Source organism: Ranitomeya imitator, chromosome 1 (assembly GCF_032444005.1).
Source record: "Ranitomeya imitator isolate aRanImi1 chromosome 1, aRanImi1.pri, whole genome shotgun sequence".
NCBI lineage: Eukaryota > Metazoa > Chordata > Amphibia > Anura > Dendrobatidae > Ranitomeya > Ranitomeya imitator.
In genome coordinates this window covers 806,966,229-806,992,929 of record NC_091282.1, presented here as the reverse complement: position 1 = coordinate 806,992,929, position 26,701 = coordinate 806,966,229, and the positions used below count along the sequence as shown (strand labels likewise).

Sequence of the window (26,701 nt, the reverse complement as noted above, 5' to 3'; positions counted from 1 at the left end):
GTCTGATAGGAGATCCCTCAGGAGACCATCCACCACCTCATCAGGAGCATGCCCAGGCATTGTAGGGAGATCATACAGGCACGTGGAGGCCACACCCACTACGGAGCATCATTTCCATGTCTTGAGGCATTTCCACTGAAGTTGGATCAGCTTGTAACTTAATTTTCCACTTTGATTTTGAGCATCATTTCAACTCGAGACCCCCGTGGGATATTAAGATTAACAACCACTGACATATTGGAAAACACTTAAGAAAATACTGATCCTGTGCACCAGGATCTAGAGTGAGAGTGCTGAACGCTACTCCAAAATATAAGATAAACCTACAAGAAAGACAGGAGTCTATACTCTCAATAGTGTGGATACAGTAAATAAATCGAGCTCAGGTATCAGTAATATCATATCAAAAAAAGTTTAATTGGTACAAAAAGGCTCAATAACAATAAATAATGGCCAAAAGCCAATGTTACAACATGACGAGAATGAAAGGGACAAAAACACAGTTAAAAACCATGTGTGATCAGCCACTCAACATGTCTCCCTATTAGAAAAAGCCTGGAGCTAAATGTGGTTCAATAAGTAAAAGAGCATCCCAATAATTGTATATCCCATCTGGTACTAGGGAGCCCATACCAGCACACTGCTGGTTCTAATAGGCACAAGAAGTGTATAAGCCCGCCAGCTAGTTAAGAACGTAACACAATCTTACCCATGTGGGAGAGAGACCGCGGATGGCTGAAGACACCGAGAGACCCCGACGCGCGTTTCGCGTAGTTGGCTTCCTCGGGGGGCCGTATGTCAAACCCTTCAGTGCCCCGTATATATATAGAGATCATTGGTGCTGAAAAAATGCGCGCCCGGTGTGGCGCATGCGCCGTGTGCACCCCCCAGCGTCCACCGTCACTTCCGGCAGTCCAGGCCGGGAGCGGGTAAAGGAAAACATTTTCCTGTGACGTCAGAAACCCGCGCCCGGCCTTAATGGACGCCTTCAGCGACGCGAGCACGCACGGGGTCACACTGCGCAAGCGCGCGGCGCAGCAGTCATCTTGAATGCTGGATGAACTATGGGCAGCACCACGGAGCACTACGGTTTCATAGAAAAGTGCGGTATGTGGCCAAAAGTAATTATGAACATAAACAATAACATAATACACGAACAGACACATAAGGGCAAAGGAAGAGACAAAAAACAACAACAGGGCATTGATACAAAGGAGCTACAGTTAGGAGGTAATCATATAATAAGGGGTATCTTCTTAATATTGTCTGTTCATATCATCTGTTCCAAACATATAGTGATCCCCAAATACGATTCCTTCCATGTGCTCCATAGGATATGTTGTTTCCATGGTGAAATAAATAAGTGCCCTTCCATGATGGTTCACGTGGGACATGATAAGAATCGCATGGGAAAAATTCTTCCAACCAGTATGTGACTGTACAAAATAATAAAAGAGAGAAGAGAAAGAACAAAAGCAATGAATAAAAGCACATACAACACATATGCGAGAGAGACTGATAGTGGGATGTGAGTGAAAAATCACTCAATATACAACCAGGGTCGAAGACAATTATAAAATAAGATGGAGCTATTGACTCAACAGGGGGAAGGCTAGAGGAATGGGGCAAAGGACAATTTCTCATTTAGCCCATGCGGGGACATCGTGCCGAGAGTCACGATCCACCGACACTCCATCTGCGCCAAAACACGTCTCTGATCACCCCCCCTGATGCCACAGCGGGCCCTATCAATTCCACGTACTTTAAAAGATGAGGGGTCAGAATCATGGCGCAGTTTGAAGTGTCGGGGGATCGTTTTGAGCTCATCAATCTCCTCAACCTGTTTAGCAGCAACGATGTCCCGCACGTGCTCACGTGTCCTAATCCTGAGCTCGCGGGATGTAAGGCCCACATATCCCAAATTACAGGAGCACCGTGCATAATAAACCACATAAGTGGTATTACAAGTGATGTAATGAGTAATACGGTACTCCTTATCACCATTCACCGATGAAAAAGACGTTGCTCTCTCGAGCTCTCGCGAGCTCAGGATTAGGACACGTGAGCACGTGCGGGACATCGTTGCTGCTAAACAGGTTGAGGAGATTGATGAGCTCAAAACGATCCCCCGACACTTCAAACTGCGCCATGATTCTGACCCCTCATCTTTTAAAGTACGTGGAATTGATAGGGCCCGCTGTGGCATCAGGGGGGGTGATCAGAGACGTGTTTTGGCGCAGATGGAGTGTCGGTGGATCGTGACTCTCGGCACGATGTCCCCGCATGGGCTAAATGAGAAATTGTCCTTTGCCCCATTCCTCTAGCCTTCCCCCTGTTGAGTCAATAGCTCCATCTTATTTTATAATTGTCTTCGACCCTGGTTGTATATTGAGTGATTTTTCACTCACATCCCACTATCAGTCTCTCTCGCATATGTGTTGTATGTGCTTTTATTCATTGCTTTTGTTCTTTCTCTTCTCTCTTTTATTATTTTGTACAGTCACATACTGGTTGGAAGAATTTTTCCCATGCGATTCTTATCATGTCCCACGTGAACCATCATGGAAGGGCACTTATTTATTTCACCATGGAAACAACATATCCTATGGAGCACATGGAAGGAATCGTATTTGGGGATCACTATATGTTTGGAACAGATGATATGAACAGACAATATTAAGAAGATACCCCTTATTATATGATTACCTCCTAACTGTAGCTCCTTTGTATCAATGCCCTGTTGTTGTTTTTTGTCTCTTCCTTTGCCCTTATGTGTCTGTTCGTGTATTATGTTATTGTTTATGTTCATAATTACTTTTGGCCACATACCGCACTTTTCTATGAAACCGTAGTGCTCCGTGGTGCTGCCCATAGTTCATCCAGCATTCAAGATGACTGCTGCGCCGCGCGCTTGCGCAGTGTGACCCCGTGCGTGCTCGCGTCGCTGAAGGCGTCCATTAAGGCCGGGCGCGGGTTTCTGACGTCACAGGAAAATGTTTTCCTTTACCCGCTCCCGGCCTGGACTGCCGGAAGTGACGGTGGACGCTGGGGGGTGCACACGGCGCATGCGCCACACCGGGCGCGCATTTTTTCAGCACCAATGATCTCTATATATATACGGGGCACTGAAGGGTTTGACATACGGCCCCCCGAGGAAGCCAACTACGCGAAACGCGCGTCGGGGTCTCTCGGTGTCTTCAGCCATCCGCGGTCTCTCTCCCACATGGGTAAGATTGTGTTACGTTCTTAACTAGCTGGCGGGCTTATACACTTCTTGTGCCTATTAGAACCAGCAGTGTGCTGGTATGGGCTCCCTAGTACCAGATGGGATATACAATTATTGGGATGCTCTTTTACTTATTGAACCACATTTAGCTCCAGGCTTTTTCTAATAGGGAGACATGTTGAGTGGCTGATCACACATGGTTTTTAACTGTGTTTTTGTCCCTTTCATTCTCGTCATGTTGTAACATTGGCTTTTGGCCATTATTTATTGTTATTGAGCCTTTTTGTACCAATTAAACTTTTTTTGATATGATATTACTGATACCTGAGCTCGATTTATTTACTGTATCCACACTATTGAGAGTATAGACTCCTGTCTTTCTTGTAGGTTTATCTTATATTTTGGAGTAGCGTTCAGCACTCTCACTCTAGATCCTGGTGCACAGGATCAGTATTTTCTTAAGTGTTTTCCAATATGTCAGTGGTTGTTAATCTCAGTATCATTCTGTGTATTTTCACAGCTTCTTTGACTGACTCCATGGATCACAAAGCACGTGAGCAAACGTGGCTAGTTAAACTTGATGAGATGTTTGGGGAGGAACCACCCGTGGTTTCTCATGTGAGGGAGACTGGTGATGCTATAACTAGGCTTAAGCATCTGTACAACAAGAAGACACGAATCTGGTGGAATAAGTCGTTCTTAGAACGATATATTTCAAAGGGACTGATACCAAGGGGCCTTAGGGTCCAAGTGTTCCCGTCTTTCTCTATTGATAATGAAAGTTTCAAAAAAGAATGGGAAGACTTTTCTACCAACTGCTCGAGGGGATTCATGGGTTTACTTATTAAATCCAATGAGTCCACTTTGGGTGAACTGGAGTTAGAGATCAACACAATAGAGAATGATCTGAGGAACAATATGTCTAATGAAGCTATTGCCAAACTTAATAAGGAGTTGGAGGGTGATTTTGCTAAATGGGAAAAGGAGATCTTGTCCTCAAAAACAAAAAAATACCAACGTGATGTATCAGATTTCTCGAACAACCGGGTATATAGATGGAGGAAGAAACAGGTGATACCCTCTACTAATGTTAGACCTCATCGCAATTCTTTCTCCTCGGCCTCATCAATGGATGAAGAGGTGTCTGTGGGTAGCCATTCCATGGTCCAACAAAATTTGCGTTTGGGGATTGGTAAACATCCCTTCAAGAAAGGGCCGATGCAAAATAAAAGGAAATTGACACCCCCACAATCATTGGAGAAAAAATCCAAAACAACTACAAGGTTAGAGGTAATTAATCTCTCAAAATATGTTTTATCTAGGTCCCAGGAAGAAGTTTTGAGACTGGGTCTGACATTTGTTCCTAATAATAATTTTGATTACTTTGTAGCTATGAAGGATTTACAGTTATTCCTACGGAAGGTTTTACTCCGCAAACTTCATGCAAGACCTTCCGAGGCGGATAGTCCGGATACCACAATAGATCGTGAAATTCTGGCTGTTTTGGAAGAACTGGAGAATGAAAGCCGGACCCCTACTCAAGGTACCTTTCCTACTTCCGTTGTCCCGAGGTCTTCCACATTCCCCCCCTTCTCTATATGCCCACAAATTGAGATTTTTAACAAGTTAGTTTTGGCTGATTTTAAGTTGATATCACAGAAAAGGGGTCGTGATAATTTAACAAGATCCCAACGCCAAGCTTTGAAGGAGTTAAAATCTATGCAGGATGTTGTTATTAAGCCGGCTGACAAGGGGGGGAATGTGGTCATCTGGCCAGCGGAAATGTACGAGAGGGAAGCCTTCCGTCAACTTAGGGACAAGGAGGGTTATACCCTGCTACCTAAAAACCCAGTGACGGCATTCTCCAGATCTTTATTTGAAATATTAGATAGGGCATTCCAACAGGGTATCATTCCTAAGAAAATCTTTGAGGGGCTATGTGTGAAGACCCCGGTTATACCAACTTTATACCTTTTACCTAAGGTTCATAAGGACCCCATCACTCCCCCAGGGCGTCCGATTGTCTCTGGCATAGGGGGGCTTTGTGATCCAGCTTGCAAATTTATTGAATATTATCTGCACCCCTTAGTCGAGACGCTGCCCTCCTATGTTAGGGACACGACGGACGTCCTGGGTAGGTTGGATGGTGTGGTGATGGAACCGGATATGCTGCTCGCTACAATTGATGTGGAATCATTGTATACAAGCATCAGACACGCTGATGGCATTGGAGCTGTTAGATTCTATTTAGAATCGAGTAACCTTGACCCTGACCTGTGCTCCCTCGTCCTGGAACTGCTGGATTTTATTTTGAAACACAATTTTTTCACCTTTAAGGACCGTTTCTTTTTGCAACAACGCGGCACTGCGATGGGCGCGGCGTGTGCGCCATCCTACGCAAACCTCTTTCTCGGTTTTTGGGAGAGGGAGGTTTTCGGGGATGGCGCGCGCGCCGCCTCCCAGGCGCAGTGCTGGTATAGGTACATTGATGATGTCCTTACAATTTGGCAGGGTGACGAGTCGGGGCTTCGGCATTTCATCCATGAACTTAACCAGAATCAATATAACATCAGATTAACGTATAAAATTGCGTCCAGAATGATTGACTTTTTGGACATCAAAATTCTGGTTGATGACCTTGGAATGCTGCAGACTGATGTCTTTCGCAAGGAGACATCAGTCAATGCATTACTGCATGCCTCAAGTGCACATATTTCTTCAACTATACGGGCTGTCCCAATTGGACAGTTTTTGCGTATGAAAAGGATATGTTCATTGGATGGAATGTTCGAGGCCCAGGCTCGGGATTTATCCAGCAGATTCCGGGAGAGGGGGTACAGTAATAGAAACATCAAACAAGGCTACCAGCGTGCCAAGCGGGTACCAAGAGAACAACTTCTTTGTACTATTAAAAAGGATGCCAAGAGAGAGCAGCCTCTTCGTTTCATCACCACATTTAACGATCAATGGGGTTCGATTCGTAATATTTTGTCTAAACATTGGCCTATCCTTAAGACTGAATCCACCTTAGGACACCTTATTCCCGACAACCCCCTTTTGACAGCAAGACGGGGCAAGAACCTAAAAGACATCTTAACAAGAAGCCACTATGTGGCAAAAATTCCCACTCCCTTTGGGACAGGTAAACAGAAATGGGGTTTTTTTCCTTGCGGCTCTTGTGCAGCGTGTCGTAACTTCGAGAGAGCAACGTCTTTTTCATCGGTGAATGGTGATAAGGAGTACCGTATTACTCATTACATCACTTGTAATACCACTTATGTGGTTTATTATGCACGGTGCTCCTGTAATTTGGGATATGTGGGCCTTACATCCCGCGAGCTCAGGATTAGGACACGTGAGCACGTGCGGGACATCGTTGCTGCTAAACAGGTTGAGGAGATTGATGAGCTCAAAACGATCCCCCGACACTTCAAACTGCGCCATGATTCTGACCCCTCATCTTTTAAAGTACGTGGAATTGATAGGGCCCGCTGTGGCATCAGGGGGGGTGATCAGAGACGTGTTTTGGCGCAGATGGAGTGTCGGTGGATCGTGACTCTCGGCACGATGTCCCCGCATGGGCTAAATGAGAAATTGTCCTTTGCCCCATTCCTCTAGCCTTCCCCCTGTTGAGTCAATAGCTCCATCTTATTTTATAATTGTCTTCGACCCTGGTTGTATATTGAGTGATTTTTCACTCACATCCCACTATCAGTCTCTCTCGCATATGTGTTGTATGTGCTTTTATTCATTGCTTTTGTTCTTTCTCTTCTCTCTTTTATTATTTTGTACAGTCACATACTGGTTGGAAGAATTTTTCCCATGCGATTCTTATCATGTCCCACGTGAACCATCATGGAAGGGCACTTATTTATTTCACCATGGAAACAACATATCCTATGGAGCACATGGAAGGAATCGTATTTGGGGATCACTATATGTTTGGAACAGATGATATGAACAGACAATATTAAGAAGATACCCCTTATTATATGATTACCTCCTAACTGTAGCTCCTTTGTATCAATGCCCTGTTGTTGTTTTTTGTCTCTTCCTTTGCCCTTATGTGTCTGTTCGTGTATTATGTTATTGTTTATGTTCATAATTACTTTTGGCCACATACCGCACTTTTCTATGAAACCGTAGTGCTCCGTGGTGCTGCCCATAGTTCATCCAGCATTCAAGATGACTGCTGCGCCGCGCGCTTGCGCAGTGTGACCCCGTGCGTGCTCGCGTCGCTGAAGGCGTCCATTAAGGCCGGGCGCGGGTTTCTGACGTCACAGGAAAATGTTTTCCTTTACCCGCTCCCGGCCTGGACTGCCGGAAGTGACGGTGGACGCTGGGGGGTGCACACGGCGCATGCGCCACACCGGGCGCGCATTTTTTCAGCACCAATGATCTCTATATATATACGGGGCACTGAAGGGTTTGACATACGGCCCCCCGAGGAAGCCAACTACGCGAAACGCGCGTCGGGGTCTCTCGGTGTCTTCAGCCATCCGCGGTCTCTCTCCCACATGGGTAAGATTGTGTTACGTTCTTAACTAGCTGGCGGGCTTATACACTTCTTGTGCCTATTAGAACCAGCAGTGTGCTGGTATGGGCTCCCTAGTACCAGATGGGATATACAATTATTGGGATGCTCTTTTACTTATTGAACCACATTTAGCTCCAGGCTTTTTCTAATAGGGAGACATGTTGAGTGGCTGATCACACATGGTTTTTAACTGTGTTTTTGTCCCTTTCATTCTCGTCATGTTGTAACATTGGCTTTTGGCCATTATTTATTGTTATTGAGCCTTTTTGTACCAATTAAACTTTTTTTGATATGATATTACTGATACCTGAGCTCGATTTATTTACTGTATCCACACTATTGAGAGTATAGACTCCTGTCTTTCTTGTAGGTTTACCCCGTGGGATATTAGTTGTTAATTACGTTGATCATTTTTAGGTTTTATTGTTCCCAACACATTCCACTATGTAATGAATAAAGATTTACAACTGGAATATTTCAATCAGTGATATCTAGGATGTGGGATTTTAGTGTTCCCCTTATTTTTTTGAGCAGTGTATATGTATGTATATATGTGTATGTGTGTGTGTATATACAGTATTTACTATATAATTGTCTAAGGGTCACTTTCGTCTGTCCTTCTGTCTGTCACGGCTATTCATTGGTCGCGTCCTCTGTCTGTCATGGAAATCCAAGTCGCTGATTGGTCGCCGCAAAACAGCCACGACCAATCAGCGACGGGCACAGTCCGGAAGAAAATGGCCGCTCCTTACTCCCCGCAGTCACTGCCCGGCGCCCGCGTACTCCCCTCCGGTCACCGCTAAGCGCTAACACAGGGTTAATGCCGGCGGTAACGGACCGCGTTATGCCGCGGGTAACGCACTCCGTTACCGCCGCTATTAACCCTGTGTGTCCCCAACTTTTTACTATTGATGCTGCCTATGCGGCATCAATAGTAAAAAATGTATTGTTAAAAATAATTAAAAAAAACAAAAAACCTGCTATACTCACCCTACGTTGTCCGCAGAGCCGGCCGCCATCTTCCGTTCCCGGCGATGCATTGCGAAATTACCCAGAAGACTTAGCGGTCTCGCGAGACCGCTTAGTCATCTGGGTAATTTCACAATGCATCCTGGGAACGGAAGATGGCAGCAGCCGCGCGCCTATCGCCGGAGCACCGCAGGACCCCACGAGGTGAGTATATAACTTTTTTTTTTATTTTACTTTTTTTTTTTTTTTAACAGGAATATGGTGCCCACACTGCTGTATACTATGTGGGCTGTGTTACATACTGCGTGGCTCTGTGCTGTATACTACATAGGCAGTGTTATATACTATGTGGGCTGTGTGATATACTCCGTGGTCTGTGCTATATATTACGTGGCCACTGTTAAATACTGCATGGGCTGTGCTATATACTATGTGACTGGGCAATATACTACGTGGCTCTGTGCTGTATACTACATGGCTGGGCAATATACTATGTGGCTGTGCAATATACTACGTCGTTGGGCAATATACTACGTGACTGGGCAATATACTACGTAGCTAGGCAATATACTACGTGGCTCTGTGCTGTATGCTACGTAGCTGGGCAATATACTACGTGACTGGGCAATATACTACGTGACTGGCCAATATACTACATGTCTGTGCTGTATACTACGTCGCTGTGCAATATACTACGTCGTTGTGCAATATACTACGTTGTTGGGCAATATACTACGTGACTGGGCAATATACCACGTGGCTGGGCAATATACTACGTGGCTCTGTGCTGTATACTACGTAGCTGGGCAATATACTACGTGACTGGCCAATATACTACGTGTCTGTGCGATATACTACGTAGCTGGGCAATATACTACGTGACTGGGCAATATACTACGTGACTGGCCAATATACTACGTGTCTGTGCTGTATACTACGTCACTGTGCAATATACTACGTCGTTGTGCAATATACTACGTCGTTGTGCAATATACTACGTCGTTGGGCAATATACTACGTGACTGGGCAATATACCATGTGGCTGGGCAATATACTACGTGGCTGAGCAATATACTACGTGGCTCTGTGCTGTATACTACGTAGCTGGGCAATATACTACGTGACTGGGCAATATACTACGTGACTGGGCAATATACTACGTGACTGGCCAATATACTACGTGTCTGTGCTGTATACTACGTCGTTGGGCAATATACTACGTGACTGGCCAATATACTACGTCTCTGTGCAATATACTACGTCGTTGGGCAATATACTACGTGACTGGGCAATATACTACGTGACTGGGCAATATACTACGTGACTGGGCAATATACTACGTGGCTGGGCAATATAAAACGTGGCTCTGTGCTGTATACTACGTAACTGGGCAATATACTATGTGGCTCTGTGCTGTATACTACATCACTGGGCAATATACTACGTGGCTCTGTGCTGTATACTATGTAGCTGGGCAATATACTACGTGACTGGCCAATATACTACGTGTCTGTGCAATATACTACGTCGTTGGGCAATATACTACGTGGGCTGGGCAATATACTACGTGGCTCTGTGCTGTATACTACGTCACTGTGCAATATACTACGTGGCTCTGTGCTGTATACTACGTAGCTGGGCAATATACTACGTAACTGGGCAATATACTACGTGACTGGCCAATATACTACGTGTCTGTGCTGTATACTACGTCGCTGTGCGATACACTACGTCGTTGGGCGATATACTACGTGGGCTGGGCAATATACTACGTGGGCTGTGCAATATACTACGTGGCTCTGTGCTGTATACTACGTCACTGCAATATACTACGTGGCTCTGTGCTGTATACTACGTAGCTGGGCAATATACTACGTAACTGGGCAATATACTACGTGACTGGCCAATATACTACGTGTCTGTGCTGTATACTACGTCGCTGTGCGATACACTACGTCGTTGGGCGATATACTACGTGGGCTGGGCAATATACTACGTGGGCTGTGCAATATACTACGTGGCTCTGTGCTGTATACTACGTCACTGTGCAATATACTACGTGGCTCTGCTGTATACTACGTAGCTGGGCAATATACTACGTAACTGGGCAATATACTACGTGACTGGGCAATATACTACGTGACTGGCCAATATACTACGTGACTGGCCAATATACTACGTGTCTGTGCTGTATACTACGTCGCTGTGCGATATACTACGTCGTTGGGCAATATACTACGTGGCTGTGCAATATACTACGTGGACATGCATATTCTATAATACCCGATGCGTTAGAATCGGGCCATCATCTAGTGTATATATAATATTCTATTACATGTAATGCATTTCATGATTGTATCAATAAAAATTACAGCCTTCACACTGAAAACAGGAATCGGGTCAATTGATGGAAAATAAGAATTATATTTTCTTTGCAATTAAAACAGAAACAAACTATACAAGTTGGTTATCTTATGGGAACTGTACTGACCTGGAAAATCTGGTGTGGTAAAAATGGCTGCCTGATAGCATGAACACTATAGAAACCAAGCCCACCCCCCTTCCTCTCTATATTGCTTCTGTTTTACATTTTGCTGCACTTGGATTTTTTTTTATATTTTTGCGTACTTTGTTTGGTAAAATGAAAGGTGTCAAACAAAACTACAAGTCCTTCCACGAAAAAACAAGCCCACATACATCTGTCAATGGAAAAATTAAAAACTTTGTGCTTTTGGAAAACGATGAAGATAAAATGTATGCACAGAAGTGAAAATTGGCTGCGATGGGAAGGAGTTAAAGGTCTGAATGATCATTGCGGTCCCCTGTGCCAATCCTAGATGGTTCTAGTTGACATGCCAGTTTCTTTTCTGATTCCTTTTTTTCTCTGTATTTGCAGCTCTGAACACAAGGCTGAACTGTCATTTTTGGTGGGAATCTGCTTAGTGATGATCTTCATTTTGATTCAAGGAAAATGCTCATTAGTTTCTAAAGTAGCACTGGTATTTGGATTACTGGGGATTTATTGTTACAGAGCCGCCATAGGCCATGTTTTGTATCCTTGGCAACAAAATTCTAAAGACATCACAAAGTAAGTATATGGTGCGTATATTTTTTACTTTAAAACCATACGCTCTTGTTTTTTTTAATTATTCTTTCTTTGTAGCATGATATCTCTATAGCCACTGTTACGTATACATGTCACATGACAAGGTGTTATACAGAATAAAAAGAATTATATTCAGTAATAAAATGGAAATAAAATGTATAATTGTGTACTAAATTGTAAAACACTGTCACTGATAAAGACTTGGGTGTGTGGGTGGATGACAAACTGCACTTTAGTGACCAGTGTCCTGCAACTTAAGGCAAGGCAAATAAAATAATGGGAGGCATAGATGCTCATGAGGAGAACATATACAGGTGCTTCTCACAAAATTAGAATATCATAAAAGAGTATATTTCAGTTCTTCAATACAAAAATTGAAATTTGAATATTATATAGAGCCATTACAAATAGTGATCTATTTTAAGTGTTTATTTCTGTTAATGTTGATGTTTATGGCTTAGGCCGGCATCACACTCAGCGTATGAAAATACGGTCCGTTATTTACAGCCGTAATACACAGAAAGGTCCCCAAAATAGTGATCCGTATGTCATCCGTAGGCAGGGTGTGTCAGCAGTGTGGCAGCGGTGACGTCACCGCTGTGCTCTGCTTTACGGCTGGCCGGCGCTGACACAGTGCAGGGAAGCTGAGGCCGGGGGACAGACACCGGAATGTAAGTATGTACTGTTTGTTTTTTTTTAACTTTTACAATGGTAACCAGGGTAAACATCGGGTTACTAAGCGCGGCCCTGCGCTTAGTAACCCGATGTTTACCCTGGTTACCAGGGGACTTCGGCATCGTTGGTCGCTGGAGAGCTGTCTGTGTGACAGCTCTCCAGCAACCACACAATGACGAAACAGCGACGCTGCAGCGATCGACATCGTTGTCTATATCGCTGCAGCGTCGCTTAATGTGACGGTACCTTTAGTGTGTGACGGCTGCCAATCATAAAAATCCGCTAGAAAACCTGCTAGAAAAGTAGATCAAACCCCCCTTCATCACCCCCTCAGGGAAAAATAAAAAAAAAATTAAAAAATGTATTTATTTCCATTTTCTCATCAGGGATAGGGATAGGGTTAGGGCTACAGTTAGGGTTCGGGCTAAAGTTAGGGGTTAGCATTGGGGCTAAAGTTTGGTTTAATGTTGGGGCTAAAGTTATGGTTAGGGTTTGGGTTAGGGGTGTGTTAGGGTTACCGTTGGGATTAGGGTTAGGGGTGTGTTTGGATTAGAGTTTCAGTTATAATTAGGGGGTTTCCACTGTTTAGGCACATCAGGGGCTCTCCAAACGCGACATGGCGTCCGATCTCATTTCCAGCCAATTCTGCGTTGAAAAAGTAAAACAGTGCTCCTTCCCTTCCGAGCTCTCCCGTGCACCCAAACAGGGGTTTACCCCAACATATGGGGTATTAGCGTACTCAGGACACATTGGACAACAACTTTTGGGGTCCATTTTTTCTTGTTACCCTTGAGGAAAAAAAAATGGGGGGCTAAAAAAAAAACATTTTTGCGGGAAAATTTTTTTTTATTTTCACGGCTTTGCGTTATAAACTAGTGAAACATTTGGGGGTTCAAAGTTCTCACAACACTTCTAGATAAGTTCCTTGGGGGGTCTAGTTTCCAATATGGGGTCACTTGTGGGGGGTTTCTACTGTTTAGGTACATCAGGGGCTCTGCAAACGCAATGTGATGCCTGCAGATCATTCCATCTAAGTCTGCATTCCAAATGGCGCTCCTTCCCTTCCGAGCCCTCCTATGCGCCCAATCGGTGGTTCCCCCCCACATATGGGGTATCAGCGTACTCAGGACAAATTGGACAACAACTTTTGGGGTCCAATTTCAACTGTTACCCATGGAAAAATACAAAACTGGGGGCTAAAAAATATTTTTTGTGGAAAAAAAAAAGATTTTTTATTTTCACGGCTCTGCGTTATAAACTTGTGTGAATCACTTAATGGGTCAAAGTGCTCACCACACATCTAGATAAGTTCCTTAGGGGGTCTACTTTGAAAAATGGTGTCACTTGTGGGGGGTTTCAATGTTTAGGCACATTAGTAGCTCTCAAAACGCAACATGGCGTCCCATCTCAATTCCAGTCAATTTTGCATTGAAAAGTCAAATGGCGCTCCTTCGCTTCCGAGCTCAGCCATGCGCCCAAACAGTGGTTTACCCCCACTTATGGGGTATCGGTGTACTCGGGACAAATTGTACAACAACTTTTGGGGTCCATTTTCTCCTGTTACCCTTGTTAAAATAAAACAAATTGGAGCTGAAGTAAATTTTTTGTGAAAAAAGTTAAATGTTCATTTTTATTTAAACATTCTAAAAATTCCTGTGAAACACCTGAAGGGTTAATAAACTTCTTGAATGCGGTTTTGAGCACCTTGAGGGGTGCAGTTTTTAGAGTGGTGTCACACTTGATTATTTTCTAAAATATAGACCCCTCAAAATGACTTCAAATGAGATGTGGTCCCTTAAAAAAAAATGGTGTAAAAATGAGAAATTGCTGGTGAACTTTTAACCCTTATAAATCCCTAACAAAAAAAAAATTTTGGTTCCAAAATTGTGCTGATGTAAAGTAGACATGTGGGAAATGTTACTTATTAAGTTTTTGGTGTGACATATCTCTGTGATTTAATTGCATAAAAATTCAAAGTTGGAAAATTGCGAAATTTTCAAAATTTTCGCCAAACTTCCTTTTTTTTTTTTTTTTTACAAATAAACGCAGGTAATATCATAGGAATTTTACCACTTCCATGAAGTACAATATGTCACGAGAAAACACTGTCAGAATCATTGGGATCCGTTGAAGCATTCCAGAGTTATAACCTCATTAAATGGACAGTGGTCAGAATTGAAAAAATTGGCCCAGTCATTAACGTGCAAACCACTCTTGGGGGGTAAAGGGGTTAAAAACATTTTTTTCTTTCCGTTTTACTTTTGACATTCTTCAATAATCTCAATGGGAGACTCGAAGCTGCCATAATCCGATCAGCTCTACTTTATACAATCGATGAACACCTGTATGTAGCAGAAGTGCTCACTTGCTATGATCATTGACCACTGGGCGGCACTTAGCCCCTTTCTGATCTCGGACGGGATAGTACGTCCGAGGTCAGAAGCCCCTCTTTGATGCGGGCTCCGGCGGTGAGCCCGCATCAAAGTCGGGACATGTCAGCTGTTTTGAACAGCTGACATGTGCCCGCAATAGGTGCGGGCAGAATCGAGATCTGCCCGCACCTATTAACTAGTTAAATGCCGCTGTCAAACGCAGACAGCGGCATCTAACTACCGCATCTGGCCGGGCGGCTGGAAATGACGGCATCGCCGACCCCCGTCACATGATCGGAGGTCGGCGATGCTTCAGTATTGTAACCATAGAAGTCCTTGAGACCTCTATGGTTACTGATCGCCGGTAGCTGTGAGCGCCACCCTGTGGTCGGCGCTCACAGCACACCTGATTTTCTGCTACATAGCAGCGAACAGCAGATCGCTGCTATGTAGCAGAGCCGATCGTTCTGTGCCTGCTTCTAGCCTCCCATGGAGGGTATTGAAGCATGGCAAAAGTTAAAAAAAAAAAAAAAAAAAAAAGTTTAAAAAAGAATGTGAAAAAATAAGAAAAATATAAAAGTTTAACTCACCCCCCTTTCGCCCCAATCGAAATAAATCAATAAAAAAAAATATCAAACCTACACATATTTGGTATTGCCGCGTTCAGAATCGCCCGATCTATCAATAAAAAAAAAGCATTAACCTGATTGCTAAACAGCGTAGCGAGAAAAAAATTCGAAATGCCAGAATTACGTTTTTTTGGTCGCCGCGACATTGCATTAAAATGCAATAACGGGCGATCAAAAGAACATATCTGCACCAAAATGCTATCATTAAAAACGCCAGCTCGGCACGCAAAAAATAAGCCCTCAACCGACCCCAGATCATGAAAAATGGAGACGCTACGAGTATCGGAAAATGGCACAATTCTTATTTTTTTTTAGCAAAGTTTGGAATTTTTTTTCACCACTTACTTAAAAAATAACCTAGTCATGTTTGGTGTCTATGAACTCGTAATGACCTGGATAATCATAATTTTAGGTCAGTTTTAGCATTTAATGAACCTAGCAAAAAAGCCAAACAAAAAACCAGTGTGGGACTGCACTTTTTTGCAATTTCAACTGCACTTGGAATTTTTTTTCCCGTTTTCTAGTACACGACATGCTAAAACCAATGATGGCGTTCAAAAGTACAACTCGTCCCGCAAAAAATAAGCCCTCACATGGCCAAATTGACGGAAAAATAAAAAAGCTATGGCTCTGGGAAGGAGGGGAGTGAAAAACGAACATGGAAAAACGAAAAATCCCAAGGTTATGAAGGGGTTAAAGCCATTCGGCAGAGACAACCAAAGAGGTCTGCTGGAGAACTCAGGTTGGCATACCAACCCATCGGTGACTTGCGATCACATGACGGGGTCACCTATGGGCAGGATTTCTGGTGCGCTTGCCGGAAGCGCGCTTTAAATGCCTCTGTCAGAGTGAGTATATTTGTATAATTGGTGTTTTCTTTTATCCCTGTTTGTGTTATATTGTTAGTCTGGTTGGTGTTTGATACCTGTGAGGCAGTGACCCCTGTTACAGCTAGGGGGCTCTGTATGTGCTCTCCAGAATGTGCAAGGAAGCGTAGTGAGGCCATGAGAGCGTACTACAGACACAGGTGTGGCTGTAATTAGAATAGTGAAGCAGTGACTGATTAAAAAGCCCTGTAGTACTGGGGGAGGTGTGTCAGTGTGTTCTTGGAAGCAGACAGGGCAGTTGTCTGGAGAGCTCTTTCTGTGTGGAGCAGCACAGAGGCTAAATGAACCAGAGAGACTGACACCCTGCGTCTTGGGCTGTCTTATGTGTACCTGGCTGCACTCCAGAGGATAAAGAGTGCAGTGCGCTGAGTGAGTACAGAGACTTGTTACCGGCGTGCGGTCACCCAGGGAAACTGAACAGAGGGAAGTTCGGCCTGTGTATTGACTCAATCATATAGCCATGCATTATTAATGGACTGTACGAAGAAGCTGTATACTATATTGACTGTGTGAAGTAACACAATAAAAGAACGTTTTGTTTGAATTTGCTTGGGTCACTGCCGTTTCACTGTGTATGGTCCTACCGCTGCATCACATACCCTACAACTCCCCTCTTTCCTGGCTGGAGGAAGGGTTCTGACTGAGGGCGGATTCAGGAGCTAAAGGCAAGGTACGTGGCCCAGGCGTCTTCACCATCAGAAGTAATCAGAAGAAAACAAGGCGAGTTTGGGACAGGGAAGGAGCCCCTGGTCCCAGGACACCCGACATCAGAGCTGTGACACTACCACACATCCATGGACTAATAAATTTATTTCTGACTTGCACAACTCGCATATGCTGACCTGATGCACTCTACACAACTCACGTATGCCACTACATTAAAAAATTAACTTACCAGGAAAACACTAGATCAATTCCAATATAGGGTCACTAGTAGGGGGTTTCTACTGTTGAGGCACATCAGGTGCTCTCTGGACATGACACCTGCAGACCGTTCCATCAAAGTCTGCATTCCAAAATAAAAATATCGCTACTTCCCTTCAGAGCCCTGCTGTGCGCACAAACAGTGTTTTTTCTACACATATGGGGTATCCATGTACTCAGGTGAAATTGCACAACAGATTGATTTTAGGGTCCATTTTCTCCTGTTACTGTTGTGAAAATAAAAAAAAAAATTGGGCCTAAAATAACATTTATTTCCACTACTCTTATAATTTTCTGTGAAGCACCTGGGGGTTCAAGATGCTCTCTACAGAGCTAGAAAAATTTCTTGGGGAGGTCTCCAAACGCAACATGGCGTCCACTCTCAATTCCAGCCAATTTTATGTTCAAAAAGTCAAATGGTGCTCCTTCTCTTCCGAGCCCTGCCATGACCTCCAACAGTGGCTTTCTCCCACATATGGGATATTGGCAAACTCATGAGAAATTGCACAACAAATGTTGGGGTTCATTTTCCTGTTACCGTTGTGAAAATTAACAAAAAATTTTGTGAAAAAAAAAAAGGGTTTTTTTCCTTCCACATCATTCCAGTTCCTGTGAAGCACCTGGCTGGTTAATAATCTTCTTGAATGTGGCTTTGAGCACTTAGAGGGGAGCAGGTTTTAGCATTGTGTCAACTTTGGGTATTTCTATGATTTAGACTCCTCAAAGTTACTTAAAATGTGATGTGGTCCCTAAAAATAAATTGGTTTTGTACAGTTTTTGGGGAAAAATGAGAAATCACTGGTTAACTTTAAAACCTTCTAACTTTCTAACAAAAAAAAATTGTTTCAAAAATTGTGGTGATGTAAAGTAGACATCTGGGAAATGTCATGGGAATTGTTATCTATTTTGTGTGACATATATCTCTGGTCTAAGGGCATAAAAATTAAATGTTTGAAAATTGCAAAATATTTCCTTTTTCACAAATAAACGCAGGTCACATCGAACAAATTTTTCCACTGTCATGAAGTACAATATGTCATAAAAAAAACAGTCTCAGGATCAGTGGGATAACGAAGCGTATAAAGTGACACTGGTCAGAATTGTAAAATATAGCCTGGTCATGAAGGTGAAAACAGGCTTGGGGAGTGAAGTGGTTAAACTATAAAACTATGAATTAGAGTTACAAAGAAATTGTGTATTGCAATATACAGTGGAGGAAATAAGTATTTGATCCCTTGCTGATTTTGTAAGTTTGCCCACTGACAAAGACATGAACAGTCTATAATTTTAAGGGTACCGTGGGTTAATTTTAACATTGAGAGATAGAATATCAAAAATAAATTCCAGAAAATCACACTGTATAAATTATATAAATGTATTAGCATTTTGCAGTGAGAAATAAGTATTTGATCCCTCAGGCAAACAAGACTTAATGCTTGGTGGAAAAACCCTTGTTGGCAAGCACAGCTGTCAGACGTTTTTTCCATGTTAGTCTGGTTTCTGGCACAGTGGGGCCACACCCCCATGCTCGCGCCAACCGGTCAGAAATAAAAATGAAGGAGAGCCCAAATATGATGTTACTATAAGAAATTAACAGATGCAGTGGCGATATATATATATCATAGGTGAGCACCTGAGAAAGTAGCATGTACTAGCTACGATAGTATGGACTCTGTAAGCAGATGTCACAAAGTGGGTAATCCAGTGGCATTAGTATGGATACCAATCAAGCCGAGGATATGTCCAAGGTAACTAGGAGTTATATAAAAATGTCCTCTACTCAAATATACTGACCTAACAGGCCAAGGCTAATATACTGGTTTGAACACAGGTATAAGGCAAGGATTCTTAATATGCAAATAATGATTAATCGCGCCCCTATAGTCCAGAGGTCGATTAACCCTCAATAGATGGCAAAAACAGACAAAAAAAGACCTAAGCTACCATAACAATGGTAGGATATAACAAACGCCATGCATTCTATTAAGAATATACGAATCCCTGTAATGAGACAGCAGAGAGTAAAGGTACCGTCACACTAGACGATATCGCTAGCGATCCGTGACGTTGCAGCGTCCTCGCTAGCGATATCGTCCAGTGTGACAGGCAGCAGCGATCAGGCCCCTGCTGTGCTGTCGCTGGTCGGGGAAGAAAGTCCAGAACTTTATTTGGTCGCTGGACTCCCCGTAGACAGCGCTGAATCGGCGTGTGTGACACCGATTCAGCGATGTCTTCACTGGTAACCAGGGTAAACATCGGGTAACTAAGCGCAGGGCCGCGCTTAGTAACCCGATGTTTACCCTGGTTACCATCCTAAAAGTAAAAAAAACAAACACTACATACTTACCTACAGCCGTCTGTCCTCCAGCGCTGTGCTCTGCACTCCTCCTGTACTGGCTGTGAGCGTCGGTCAGCCGGAAAGCAGAGCGGTGACGTCACCGCTCTGTTTTCCGGCCGCTGTGCTCACAGCCAGTACAGGAGGAGTGCAGAGCACAGCGCTGGAGGACAGACAGCGGTAGGTAAGTATGTAGCGTTTGTTTTTTTTTACTTTTAGGATGGTAACCAGGGTAAACATCGGGTTACTAAGCGCGGCCCTGCGCTTAGTTACTTGATGTTTACCCTGGTTACCAGCATCGTTGGTCGCTGGAGAGCTGTCTGTGTGACAGCTCTCCAGCGACCAAACAGCGACACTGCAGCGATCCGGATCGTCGGTATCGCTGCAGCGTCGCTAAGTGTGACGGTACCTTAAGTCAAAACATATAGGCAGGATAGACCGAATCTATGAATGGGACCCATGGTTTGTTTCTAGACTTTGTCCTGTGAAGAATACTATTACGGTTTAAGTGAAGCCAAAACCTTCATTGATTCAGAAACCAGTATAAAGTACTGCCCCTTACAGTCATGCATATTATACCCTAGGGTGCTAAGGCCTCGAAAATGGAGACTTCAGATCAATAAAGAGTACAACCATACAGAAGATGAAGTCCCCTAGAGAGATTATCTAATCAAAGGACAAAATACAAGAGCTAGAGATTGGAATGAAATAGACACACTGATAAAGTTTCAGTCTAAGGGTACCGTCACACTATACGATTTACCTACGATCACGACCAGCGATACGACCTGGCCGTGATCGTAGGTAAATCGTAGTGTGGTCGCTGGGGAGCTGTCACACAGACAGCTCTCCAGCGACCTACGATGCCGAAGTCCCCGGGTAACCAGGGTAAACATCGGGTTACTAAGCGCAGGACCGCGCTTAGTAACCCGATGTTTACCCTGGTTACCAGCGTAAAAAAAAACAAACAGCACATACTTACATTCCGGTGTCTGTCCCTTGCCGTCTGCTTCCCGCACTGCCTGACTGCCGGCCGTAAAGTGAAAGCACAGCACAGCGGTGACGTCACCGCTCTGCTCTGCTTTCACTTTACGGCCGGCAGTCAGTGAGTGTGGGAAGCAGACGACAAGGGACCTGACGGACACCGGAATGTAAGTATGTGCTGTTTGTTTTTTTTTTACATTTACGCTGGTAACCAGGGTAAACATCGGGTTACTAAGCGCGGCCCTGCGCTTAGTAACCCGATGTTTACCCTGGTTACAAGCGAACGCATCGCTGGATCGGGGTCACACACACCGATCTAGCGATGACAGCGGGAGATCCAGCGACGAAAGAAAGTTCCAAACGATCTGCTACGACGTACGATTCGCAGCAGGATCCCTGATCGCTGCTTCGTGTCAGACACGGCGATATCGTATGGATATCGCTGGAACGTCACGAATCGTACCGTCGTAGCAATCGAAATGGCATTGTGTGACGGTACCCTTAGTAAGACTGTTTAAAAATGTTGTTTCCATGTATTTATTTCTGATCATTTGCATATCATTAACATGTCTATTGATCCAGAGATTTCCATAATTGAGAATTGTGTATAGCTGTTGCGGAGTGATATAGCGTATTTACTTCTCTTTGCTCTCTAGAACCATGCTGCTGCCGTAGTGTAGCAAATACATTGAAATGTTTTGGGAAAATAGAATTAATTTATAACCAGTGGTTAATTAAGTAATTTTATATTAATGTAAGAATGGACATATTTTGGTTGGGTGTAAAAACAACTAACCGTGTTTTTATTACTTTTATTTTTTATATAGAGGAATCACAGAAGCGCGTTTTGTCTACATATTTGTACTTGGGATCCTTATAACTGGAATAAAAGACTTGTTGAAAGCTCATGTTATGTGCACAGATTTTAAAGCGAAGACCATGGGATTATGGGAAGTATACAGTGGATTAATCCTTCTTGCAGCACTTTTATTTAGACCACACAACCTTGTGGTTTTAGTATTCTGTCTCCTCATCCAGATTATCCTAACTAGGTTCATATGGCAAATACTGAAGTTTGATGCAGCTCAGATCACCATAATGCACTATTGGTTTGGACAAGCTTTTTTCTTTTTCCAGGTAGGTGACATTGCAGATGATATATTTTTTAGACTAAGATTTTGATTTTAGAAATAAAAGACCATTCTAAAAAGTGTATGCATATTATATTTGAAAGCTAGGGGTGTAAAGAACGTGTCCGTGTAGCACTACTAGCACTCTGCTGTCACACATCTTTGTTGTATGGTCCATCTGCAGGTTTCCTGATCAGAACTCTACATCCCCGAATTCCAAAATAATGTAATGGTGTGTAAATCCAGCCTTCGGCTATGTTCACACAGATAAAAATCCCTGAACATAAATTAATGTAATTTAAAAAAGGGTGAGAAATCAAAATGTCTGTTAAAGAGGATTTTTCACCCAATTGTTGAACTACACACTTTAAAAAAAAAAAAAAATGTTTCTCTTCTCTGTTGCAGAGATATCAGCAATCAAACTATTTGGCACCTAATATATTGACTTTTTTTCATTATTTATTTATTTTTATTTTTTTTTAAGTCCAAGCTGGTGTTATCAGGTAGTTTTCACTGGGAACATGCATTTCTCCCTGTATGATGCTGACCAATCATAAGCAGGCAGCAATGCTCAGCAGAAAAAGGACACGCCTCGATAATAGCTTTACTCTTTAGGTGCCAAATACTTTGATCACTAATATCTTTGCAACAGAGAAGCAAAATAAAAAATAGAAAAATTACACCACTCTGCAGCCACTATTACATCGTGAGTCCAGTTAAACATATAACAAAATGTTGATTAGTCCTCTTTAACCCCTTTCTGACATCGGACACACTATCCCGTCGAGGTGGGGTGGGCCCCTATGACCACCGACGGGATAGTACGTCCAGCGCGATCGGCGGCGCTCACGGGGGGAGCGCGGCCGATCGCGGCCGGGTGTCAGCTGCCTATCGCAGCTGACATCGGGCACTATGTCACGGACCGCCCCCGGCACATTAACCCCCGGCACACCGCGATCAAACATGTGCCGGCGGTGCAGGGAAGCATCGCGCAGGGAGGGGGCTCCCTGCGGGCTTCCCTGAGCCCCCTGCAGCAACGCGATGTGATCGCATTGCTGCGAGGGTCTTACCTCCCTCACTGCCTGCTCCAGACCCGGATCCAAGATGGCCGCGGATCCGGGTCCTGCAGGGAGGGAGGTGGCTTCACAGAGCCTGCTCAGAGCAGGCACTGTGAAGCCTGCAGCACTGTAAGTCAGATCAGTGATCTGACAGAGTGCTGTGCAAACTGTCAGATCACCGATCTGTGATGTCCCCCCCCCCTGGGACAAAGTAAAAAAGTTTAAAAAATTTTTTCCAAATGTGTAAAAATAAATAAATAAATAAAAAAAAATATTCCTAAATAATGAAAAAAAAAAAAATATTATTCCCATAAATACATTTCTTTATCTAAATTAAAAAAAAACAATATCGCCGTGTCCGTAATGGCCCGACCTATAAAACTGGCCCACTAGTTAACCCCTTCAGTAAACACCGTAAGAAAAAAAAAAAAAAACGAGGCAAAAAACAACGCTTTATTATCATACCGCCGAAAAAAAAGTGGAATAACACGCGATCAAAAAGACATATAAATAACCATGGTACGCGGAAAACGTCATCTTGTCCCGCAAAAAACGAGCCGCCATACAGCATCATCAGCAAAAAAATAAAAAAGTTATAGTCCAGAGAATAAAGCGATGCAAAAATATTTTTTTTCTATAAAATAGTTTTTATCGTATAAAAGCGCCAAAACATAAAAAAATGATATAAATGAGGTGTCGCTGTTATCGTACTGACCCGAAGAATAAAACTGCTTTATCAATTTTACCAAACGCGGAACGGTATAAACGCCTCCCCAAAAGAAATTCATGAATAGCTGGTTTTTGGTCATTCTGCCTCACAAAAATCGGAATAAAAGGCGATCAAAAAATGTCACGTGCCCGAAATCTTTACCAATAAAAACGTCAACTCGTCCCGCAAAAAACAAGACCCCACATGACTCTGTGGACCAAAATATGGAAAAATTATAACTCTCAAAATGTGGTAACGCAAAAAATATTTTTTGCAATATAAAGCGTCTTTCAGTGTGTGACGGCTGCCAATCATAAAAATCAGCTAAAAAACCCACTATAAAAGTAAATCAAACCCCCCTTCATCACCCCTTTAGTTAGGGAAAAATTTTAAAAAATGTATTTATTTCCATTTTCCCATTAGGGCTAGGGTTAGGGTTAGGGCTAGGGTTAGGGCTACAGTTTGGGTTGGGGCTAAAGTTAGGGTTAGGGTTGGGGCTAAAGTTACAGTTAGGGTTTAGATTACATTTACAGTTGGGAATAGGGTTGGGATTAGGGTTAGGGGTGTGTCAGGGTTAGAGGTGTGGTTAGGGTTACTGTTGGGATTAGGGTTAGGGGTGTGTTTGGATTAGGGTTTCAGTTATAATTGGGGGGTTTCCACTGTTTAGGCACATCAGGGGCTCTCCAAACGCGACATGGCGTCCGATCTCAATTCCAGCCAATTCTGCGTTGAAAAAGTAAAACAGTGCTCCTTCCCTTCCGAGCTCTCCTGTGTGCCCAAACAGGGGTTTACCCCAACATATGGGGTATCAGTGTACTCAGGACAAATAGGACAACAACTTTTGGGGTCCAATTTCTCCTGTTACCCTTGGGAAAATACAAAACTGGGGGCTAAAAAATAATTTTTGTGGGAAAAAAAAGATTTTTTATTTTCACGGCTCTGCGTTATAAACTGTAGTGAAACACTTGGGGGTTCAAAGTTCTCACAACACATCTAGATACGTTCCCTGGGGGGTCTAGTTTCCAATATGGGGTCACTTGTGGGGGGTTTCTACTGTTTAGGTACATTAGGGGTTCTGCAAACGCAATGTGACGCCTGCAGACCATTCCATCTAAGTCTGCATTCCAAATGGCACTCCTTCCCTTCTGAGCCCTCCCATGCGCCCAAACGGTGGTTCCCCCCAACATATTGGGTATCAGCGTACTCAGGACAAATTGATCAACAACTTTTGGGGTCGAATTTCTCCTCTTACCCTCGGGAAAATACAAAACTGGGGGCTAAAAAATAATTTTTTGGGGAAAGATTTTTTTTTAATTTTCACGGCTCTGCGTTACAAACTGTAGTGAAACACTTGGAGGTTCAAAGCTCTCACAACACATCTAGATGAGTTCCTTAGGGGGTCTAGTTTCCAATATGGGGTCACTTGTCGGGGGTTTCTACTGTTTAGGTACATTAGGGGCTCTGCAAATGCAATGTGACACATGCAGACCATTCCATCGAAGTCTGCATTCCAAATGGAGCTCCTTCCCGTCCGAGTTCTCCCATGCGCCCAAACAGTGGTTCCCCCCCACATATGGGGTATCAGCGCACTCAGGACAAATTGTACAACAACTTTTGGGGTCCAATTTCTTCTCTTACCCTTGGGAAAATAAAAAATTGGGGCGAAAAGATAATTTTTGGGAAAAAATGATTTTTTATTTTTACGGTTCTGCATTATAAACTTCTGTGAAGCACTTGGTGGGTCAAAGTGGTCACCACACCTCTAGATAAGTTCCTTAGGGGGTCTACTTTCCAAAATGGTATCACTTGTGGGGGGTTTCAATGTTTAGACACATCAGTGGCTCTCCAAACGCAACATGGCGTCCCATCTCAATTCCTGTCAATTTTGCATTGAAAAGTCAAACGGCGCTCCTTCCCTTCCGAGCTCTCCCATCCGCCCAAACAGTGGTCTACCCCCACATAGGGGGTATCAGCGTACTCAGGACAAATTGTACAACAACTTTTGGGGTCCAATTTCTTCTCTTACCCTTGGGAAAATAAAAATTTTGGCGAAAAGATAATTTTTGGGAAAAAATATGATTTTTTATTTTTACGGTTCTGCATTATATACTTCTGTGAAGCACTTGGTGGGTCAAAGTGCTCACCACACCTCTAGATAAGTTCCTTAGGGGGTCTACTTTCCAAAATGGTGTCACTTGTGGGGGCTTTCAATGTTTAGGCACATCAGGGGCTCTCCAAACGAAACATGGCGTCCCATCTCAATTCCAGTCAATTTTGCATTGAAAAGTCAAATGGCGCTCCGTCGCTTCCGAGCTGTGCCATGCGCCCAAACAGTGGTTTACCCACACATGTGGGGTATTGGCGTACTCAGGACAAATTGTACAACAACTTTCGGGGTCCATTTTCTCCTGTTACCCTTGGTAAAATAAAACAAATTGGAGCTGAAGTAAATTTTTTGTGAAAAAAAGTTAAATGTTCATTTTTATTTAAACATTCAAAAAATTCCTGTGAAGCACCAGAAGGGTTAATAAACTTCTTGAATATGGTTTTGAGCACCTTGAGGGGTGTAGTTTTTAGAATGGCGTCACACTTGGGTATTTTCTATCATATAGACCCCTCAAAATGACTTCAAATGAGATGTGGTCCCTAAAAAAAAAATGGTGTTGTAGAAATGAGAAATTGCTGGTCAACTTTTCACCCTTAACTCCCTAACAAAAAAAATTTTGGTTCATGTGGGAAATGTTACTTATTAATTATTTTGTGTGAGATATCTCTGTGATTTAATTGCATAAAAATTCAAAGTTGGAAAATTGCAAAATTTTCATAATTTTCGCCAAATTTCCGTTTTTTTCACAAATAAACGCAGGTACTATCAAAGAATTTTTACCATTGTCATGAAGTACAATATGTCACGAGAAAACAATGTCAGAATCACTGGGATCCGTTGAAGCGTTCCAGAGTTATAACCTCATAAAGGGACAGTGGTCAGAATTGTAAAAATTGGCCCGGTCATTAAAGTGCAAACCACCCTTAAAAACATATTTAAATGAAAAAACACAATTCTCCAATTGTTTTTGGTGACTTACTTTTGCAGTGTTCATTGTGTAGTATGAAAATAACCAGATAAAATGATTCTACAGGTCAGACTATGGTATTTATA

The 26,701-nt window shown here is 43.2% G+C and overlaps 1 protein-coding gene across 2 annotated transcripts in view; it reads left to right on the top strand.

Annotated features, from left to right (window-relative positions):
* The window catches only part of PIGG (phosphatidylinositol glycan anchor biosynthesis class G (EMM blood group)), a 196,241-nt gene that overhangs the window by 80,518 nt on the left and 89,022 nt on the right, over positions 1 to 26,701 (top strand). For both annotated transcript variants that reach the window (XM_069739010.1, XM_069739001.1), the window contains exons 10-11: positions 11,629 to 11,820; positions 21,472 to 21,781. In XM_069739010.1, coding sequence (XP_069595111.1) covers positions 11,629 to 11,820; positions 21,472 to 21,781 — 502 coding nt within the window. The remainder of the gene's footprint in view (positions 1 to 11,628; positions 11,821 to 21,471; positions 21,782 to 26,701) is intronic.